The sequence below is a fragment of the Grammomys surdaster genome, unplaced genomic scaffold, assembly GCF_004785775.1.
Source record: "Grammomys surdaster isolate TR1022 unplaced genomic scaffold, NIH_TR_1.0 184, whole genome shotgun sequence".
Taxonomy (NCBI): Eukaryota; Metazoa; Chordata; class Mammalia; order Rodentia; family Muridae; genus Grammomys; species Grammomys surdaster.
In genome coordinates, this window is record NW_021604629.1 from 1,283,634 (window position 1) to 1,291,811 (window position 8,178).

The window sequence follows — 8,178 nt, forward strand, 5'->3', positions numbered from 1 at the left end:
AATCTGTTCTTTGAAGGTTCTCATAATATTTTATTTATCTATGCCACTTTTAATGTCTATCATGTGATGCTTAACATTGTATTTCTCATTCTAAATCTTACTTTCAAACTTGTGTTTATTTGAATACTATCTTGAAGTCTTTAAAATGGATTTTATATTAAATTTGGATTTTCTGCAGATATCAAAAAATTATTCTCTTCAAAAATCACCAATTATTGTACCAAACAATAATTTGCCCTTGCTATGTTGCAGATCTATTCTAAATTCATTCTATACACAAGTACAAAAATTTGGTGAAGTAATATAATTAGTTTTATTTTACAAATAGCTTGTTCAATGATGTAGTTACAGTATCAAATTCTTGTTCATACATATTTCCAAGGCTAATATTTACCACAGAGAAAGTGCTTTAATAAACTCCAGTTCTACAATTAATTTACACAATAAGTCTGATGACCTTGCATTAAAACTTTTCTTCAATTCACAGATGAGAAATATCAGTAAGAGAATTGTCTTGCAGAGATCAAAAAGTTTGTCCAAATCAGTGTGGATTTAAGTCTTTTTGATTCCATCATCCATGCACTATGCTTTTAGTGTTAACCTTTTGCTCAATATGACACTGTGTCAATCTCTTGGAGAGACTATGTGCAAAGATAGTCTATGTTGTATCAACACTTGGATATGTGTAAATCTTGGAAAACTTTATTTATTTCCATTATTATATTTCTTTTTATTTTTAGGTAATTGGGTTTTGAGGTTATAATCTACCCAAATGGAAATTCTTCATATTTCACTATAGAGTGAAATAGGCAATATTTTTTAATAAATGATGCTAAGCAATGCTTAAAAGAAGCAAGGTATATTAAATTAGGAGAAGTATGAGGTGCTTTTCATCTCTCAGTTTAATGCTTATTTAAAATATAGGAGATGTCAAAATAAATTAGGCTATCAAGATAGCTCACCGAGTAAAATGATCACCAAGCTTAATGACCTGAATTCACACACACACACACACACACACACACGCACATGCACATACACACACACAGTTAAACTGAAAAAAATAAGAAAACAGAAAAAGATAAGGAAAGAAGTTACACATATCGGGATGCAAATTCCACATCTGCCTCAACAGGCAGAGTACAAATGTTTGAATTTCTACTTTGGATAATGGCATGAAAATCCAATTCTTAGTCATGGAGAGGAGAGCAATAGTAACATAGAAGTATATGACCTGGGAAATATAGGCTTTCTCTTTCTCTCTAGACAAGCATCTTGCACATCACTGAGAAACAAGGTTCTAACAGTATAGTTTAAGATATTTCAATTCAACTTGACTACTTACTGAGTATTCACTTAGAAACAAGTATTGTGTGAATAGTAAAATTATCAAGTCTTCATATGATTCTAGAGTGTTTCAACATAGTATAAACTCATGTGTTTCATTTTCTAGAGGTATTTTGGTACTTAAATGTAACACATATTTAAATGTAACATAAAAATACTAAACCCAAAGAGGATACATTTTTCCACCAGATTTATAAAATAGTACTTTTTAGAAAATAATGCATACAAAGAAAATCTTACAATAGGACCAGATAAAAGCAAGATTAGGAAAATTGAGGTATGAGCAACGACATTAGAAAGAGCAGATTAGTAAAAACAGGGTATGTGGAGGACATTTGTGAAGTATTAAATATGGGGTGGTAATGGATAAAGGGTGTAGTTATTTTCTCAATGTTTTATAATCATCCCTGTGATTATCAAAGTTAGAGCCATTCTGTGAATGTCTACTCAGTATTGAAAAAGATATGAGAATCTGTTTGAAGATAGGAAGTGGTGACAGATGCTGTCCACTGAACGTAGGCTTTCAGAAGCTATAAATTCCATGTGAAGATATGTTTATCCATTTGGAAGTGCTGAGCGGATTCATGCAAGGTAATTGAATGATTAGTTGTATTTAGAAAATGTTAACACCTATAATTTCAGGGGATTGACTAGGAAGAAGACTCTGTGTCAACAGAAGTCAGAGATCGTGTAAAACAGACCTTGTAAATCATGTAGAGAAGTTATAAAATAAGGATATTCCAGATGAAAAAATATTAGGAGACAGGAAATTGGCCAAGGAAAAGGAAATGGGCTTCAGGAAGGAATCTGACATTTGACTAGAACAAAAAAGTAATTTTATGCAGGAATCTAAATCTTAGGCTAGAACAAAGAAGCCAGCTTCATGCATGAAAATGACTTTGGGCTAGGGTAAGGAATAGGGTCACACATTTTAGTCATCCTGATAAGCCCTTAGAGACAGTGATCATGGGACTGATCATGGGACTTTGTTTATAGCCTTGCTTGTTATTTGACTATTTGTGTTTTATGTCTTGCTTGTTTCTTGACTATTTGCACCTATTATATTGCTAGTTCATCAACCTAGAACTGACCTTAATATTTGCATGTAATTAAAATGGCACAAAACAGATTAGGAAAAAATAAAAAGTAAAAATAAAAAACAAAAACAGAAACAAAAGACATGGAAATGGGAAAAAAACAAAACAAAAATAAGAGATAAGGGGCATCAGAACTTCCAGTGTCCAATTATGGTGAATACACTACTTTTGAGATTTCTATATAAAGTAGGAAAGCAGAGGCTAATTATATATATCACTAAATTTTGTTACTAATACTGTGGCCATTGTTTTCATAGAAACAGACACTATGAGATTCAAGACCAGGATAAAAAGAAGAGTGATTCTTTAAATTCCCATAAACCAGTTCTCTTCAATGACTGATCCTCTCTTTTTTTCAAGAATAATTTTTACTTTTTCTGTGAATACCTGTTTCATAAAGAAGGCAGAGAATGTGCTGAATCCCCATGCCTTGGGATTTTAGATGGTTATGAGCCACAATGTGGGTTCTGGGAACTGAACCCAGGTCTTTTGCAAGAGTATAATGTGCTCTTATTCACTGAGCTATGTCTGCACTCAATCCAATTTCCCATTCTATTCTTAATTCTATCATCTTTTACTTTTTGTCTGTTTAGTTTGCTTCTTTAGTTTCTTTTATACTGTGTGTGTGTGTGTGTGTGTGTGAGAGAGAGAGAGAGAGAGAGAGAGAGCAAGAGAGAGAGAGAGAGAGAGAGAGAGAGAGAGCACTTATGTGACTTGGTTTTTTCCTTTGTCCATGTAGATCATAAGGTCAAGGTCAGATTGTTAGGCAAGGTGACATTGACTTTCCCACTGAACCTCTTCTGCATCTTAACACCTGTTATGATGGAAGCTGTATTCAAATCTCTTCTGAAAGCTTGTTCCTAGTCTTTATCACTTGATAAACACATCAAAATATTAGGCAAAATTTATGGTGCTTCTGACTACATGAGACTGTAGAACTTTAGTAATGTAAACTCCAAATTCCTGGACATTAAGATTAATTTCCCAATTAACATTGAATCTGTATGTCTGAGGTTCAATGGAATGTTCAACTATTTTCTGAATTTTACATTATCTGAGCTTCAATAGTGGAGATATAATAAGTTAATAACTAATGTAAAACAATAATTTATATATTTGAAAATTTCTAACTCTTTCTTGACATGTTTAAGGATAGTTTAAGAAGAAGGAAGGGAAAAGGAATCAAAACCAGTGGTATCTGCCTTCATGAACTTAAATTCTTTCAGAAATATTGTGGCAGAGATTGGAATTGATTTACTGGTAGATAGGTTAGCCATTAAAGCATTGTACCTAGATGTTGAATATTCACTGTACTGTAGGACAATTATTATTTAGTAGATACTAAAGATGTTATTAAATAAAATAATTCTGATGAAATCAGTACTGCAATAGATAGTACCCTAGAAAAAAATTAAACTTTTAAAACTTAGAAATGTGATGGAAAAGAAAAAGTAGAACTGATATGAGGTGGTAAATGTAGTTGTGGCAGTGTTGTAGAGGTGTATGATATTATCTTGAGAAGGCTATCAATTAAATTGTAAGACTGAGGGTGGGGAGGTGGGAGTAGGTGGGTGGCGGTACATCCTCATAGAAGCAGGAGGAGGGAGGATGGGATGGGGGGTTCCTGGGTGGATGAAAATGTGGTAAGGGAATAACATCTGAAAAGTAAATCAAATATCCAATAAAAGATAGAAAAAAAAGAAAGTGTAAGACTCTTGGGAGCCTTAGCTTATGGGGACCTCCTGAGTGAATCATATGGAGTCATAAATTGATGCAAAAAGCAAGAAGAATTTTATTGTTCCAATGCATTGTGGTCATCCTGCACCCTAAGGAGAGACAGTGACCCTAGGCAGCCAGTTTGATCAGTTTTTATATAGTTTAAGGGGTAGACTAGAGAAACACTGACTAGGCACAATATGATTGGCAGAACAGTGTGACTTTTAAACTGCTCTTTAGGGAATAACGTGGCAAGGACCTCCCTTGTTTGTAGGTAGCAAAGGTTGGTCCATCCGGCTGAAAGTGTTTATGTGCTCTGGTCCTTCCCTACCTGCAGGTGTGTTCCCTCTCCTGTGGTCTGAGGAATGTTAATCAGCCTCTCCTATCTGGCAAGTGGCCCATGATATTTCCAAAGTTCCTGAGCTAAGTCTCTCTCTTCAGGGTGGAGGGGTGGGGGGAACAAATGTTCCAAAGTTCCTGAGCTAACCTCTTCAAAAGCACCATGAAGCAAGTGATATATGAGCAGAAAACTAAGAAAGTCTTGTATATATGAAGAATGTGTAAAACACGGCCAGATGGATAATAGCGATAATGCTGATAATGATAATTTGAAGAAAAAAGCAAGTAAGGGTAATTCAAGAAGGAACTGGGAAAATAGCATAGTATCTGGATTTTATTTTGAAGTGGATAAAATGAATTAAAGTATTAAAGTAGGAGTAGCTTATTATGACCATGATTTTAAGTATGTTGCTGTAATTCTCCAACCCAAATATGACCAGTCAAAGAAAACATAACTCAATAATTACAAATATAAGCTGCATGCCTAGATTGGGCAGATTCACCACTACACTATTCTATTCCACAGCTATGAGATTCCCTATAACTTGCAGGTTTTCCAAGCCATGCACTTGTCCTTTCACCTCCTGCTCCTCAGTCTTCTTCCTTCTTCATTGTCCTCCTCCATTGTCTTCCTCCCTAGTCATTCTCTCTCTCTTCCCACAAACCTTTATTTCTCCAGCTCCCATTCTGCTGCCCAATCACTGGCTCTAGCCTTTATTTTACAAATTAAGGTGGGCAGAAGGTTCACTAGAATTCACCTGTGTACTGATTCACTCCTCCTCTGCATCTCTTCCCAGGAAAGTGGAATTAACATTAAAGTACAAGGCCAGGGCTATCCACAACAAAATTTGTCATGTGACGTCTACAACCTAACCAATATGAAAAACATTCCTACTGCTGTTGTAGTGACACAAATGTCATGGGAGTAACCAACTACTTTCTGACTGAAACTAAGGTTAGTTCAATAAGATGAAACCCACATCTAACAATATATTAGGGCCTAAACCTGTTCTGGATAAGTCATAGGTCCTATCCATTATCCTGCTAAATGGACATAGTACTACACCACTTATAATGGCTTATCCTTATACTTATAGATTAGTACATTTCCCAACCATCATTAGCACAGCTTCTTTTTGTAGTAGATGGTGATTAATATACAACTTGTCAATTCTCAGAGAATTGGAAACTGTGGAATGTTCAGCTCTAAGTGGAACATCTAATTCACATTCTTTTCTCTCCAAACTCAATAATCATTATGAAAGAGTGTGAGGAAAGATTGTAAGGGCCAGAGTATTTTGTAGTTGACTACAAAATACATACTTTTGAGGAGACAAAAGAATGTTGTAGATATGAACTCACGGTAGCTCTGTTAGCATCTATAAATTCAAACCAGATAAAATATAAGAATGGGTAGGAGAAATGTCTACAGATCTCATCCCTAGTTGAAAAGTTATTGGAAAGTGATATCTATCAGATGGAGAAAAATTAGCCTCTAGAAGGCTAATTATGGTTCAGGGGATTCATGTACAAGTAAGTGTATGCAGACAGCACAAATATAATAATATATGACATCCAAAAGAACATGGAATTGGGAGTATAGGAAAGAGAGCTATAGGACTGAGAGGAGTTGGGGAGAGGATGGGTCATTATGAAAATACAATGTATAAGATTCACAAAGACATATGTAAAGTACAAAAAAAGAGAAATAATGCAAAATATATATACTAGGAGAAAAACAAAATGAGGGGTATAAAGATTAACAAGAAGGATAATAACCAAAAATAAGATGGGCATCACATCACTCCTGAGTGACTGCCACTGTATGTGTGTGTGTGTGTATGTGTGTGATATGTATATATATATATATATATATATATATATATATATATATATATAATAGATTACTCTAAGAAAAGGTTTTCTTACCAAGCTGTCTCTTGAGAGCACCCTTAATTTCATTATTCCTGAGGCTATAGATGAAGGGGTTCAACATGGGGATTACCACTGTGTAAAACAAAGATGCCACCTTGTTCTGGTCTGTGGAGTAGCTTGACTTGGGCATTCCATAAATGAATATAGCAGTTCCATAGAACAGAGTGACTGCAGTGAGGTGGGAGGTGCAGGTTGAGAAGGCCTTGTGGCTGCCCTCAGTGGAGTGCATTTTCAAGATGGTAATGAGGATGTAGGTGTAGGAGATGGCTATAATAAATACTGTGATAATAATAACTGAGGCAGAAAACACTGAAGTAGCAATTACAGAGACACTGATATCAGAACAAGAGAGTTCCACCAAAGGAGCAAAATCACAGTAAAAGTGATTGATTCTATTCGGTCCACAGAAGAGAAAAGAAAAAAAAGAAACTATGGAAAAGGAAGCATTAAGAACCCCCCCTAAATAAGAGCCTACAACCAACTTGGCACAGGTTTGTGTGGACATTTTGGTGGAATAAAGCAGTGGGTTGCAGATTGCTACAAAGCGATCATAAGCCATGGTGGCCAGAAGGAAGCATTCAACTGTTCCAAAGAAAGCAGCTGACCCAAACTGTATACAACATCCAATGTAGGATATAGCGCTTTTCTCCTCAAGGAAGTTGACAAGCATATTGGGTGTGACAGTAGATGAGTAGCCTGTGTCAACAGATGCCAAGTGGCTGAGAAAAAAGTACATGGGGTGATGGAGCTGGGAAGAGACTCTAATGAGAAGGATGGTGCTGAGGTTCCCAGACACAGTCACCAGGTAGATGCACAAGATGATGGTGAAGAGGACAACTCTAAGCACTGGGTCATCTGTTAGGCCCAATAAAATGAACTCTGTCACTGCAGTGTGGTTCCTATCCTCCAGAAAAGCCATGGGGCAGTGTAACTGCTTCCAGATCAAGGCTGTGATGGAGACAGAAAAGGAAGGTATTTATAAATAGTTCACTTGATTTCATTTAATACAATCATAAAGAACATCAGAAGCTAATATATTTTATTCAAAAATTGTGCCAAAAATGATATTACTTACTATTTTCACTTTTTATATATTTGTTTGAAATAAGACCTTCTAAATTGTTTAAGCAGAAATCTTACAAATATGTGATAAATAATATTTACATATTATTTTTGTTTTTATAGTAAATCAAACATAATTGTTAATAAAGGTGCAAATTTAAAATTATGAGACATTGCCTGGTAAAACAGCTTCTCTCATAAAGGTTCTCTTCACCAAACCTGACTACTGATTGCCAGAGTTCAATTGCTGGAACTCAGGTGATGCTAAGTGAGAAACAACTTCTGAGTATTGTTCTTTGGCATGCACACATATACTATGGTTCCAGCACCATTCTCTTCACACAAATGAACAGATAAATATACAATAGCATGAGACTTAATAAAATACACTTGTTATAACTGTCACAAATTATTAAAATGCAAAAGAATAGGATTATTCAAGGAAGACTTAAGTTTTGCTAAGTTTTATTGGATTCTTTCTACATCACCAGTACAGGATTTACAATTTTGTGTATGTTTCTAAATTTTTTTCCATGACCCATTAATATCTGTTACTGTTTTTATTTTGAAATAGAAATCAGTTTTAAGTTTTAACATAACAACAAGTAACAGAATTAAGAAATGGATCAATGAGAGGGGAAGCTCTTGGTCCTGTAGAGGCTTAACGCCCTACCATAGGGGA

The 8,178-nt window shown here is 35.1% G+C and overlaps 1 protein-coding gene across 1 annotated transcript; it reads right to left on the reverse strand.

Annotated features, from left to right (window-relative positions):
* Positions 1 to 6,408: 6,408 nt before the first annotated feature.
* On the reverse strand, positions 6,409 to 7,353 carry LOC114621716 (olfactory receptor 492). Its single transcript, XM_028768074.1, has one exon. It carries the CDS (start codon positions 7,351 to 7,353, stop codon positions 6,409 to 6,411), a length of 945 nt encoding a protein of 314 aa, XP_028623907.1.
* Positions 7,354 to 8,178: the final 825 nt, after the last annotated feature.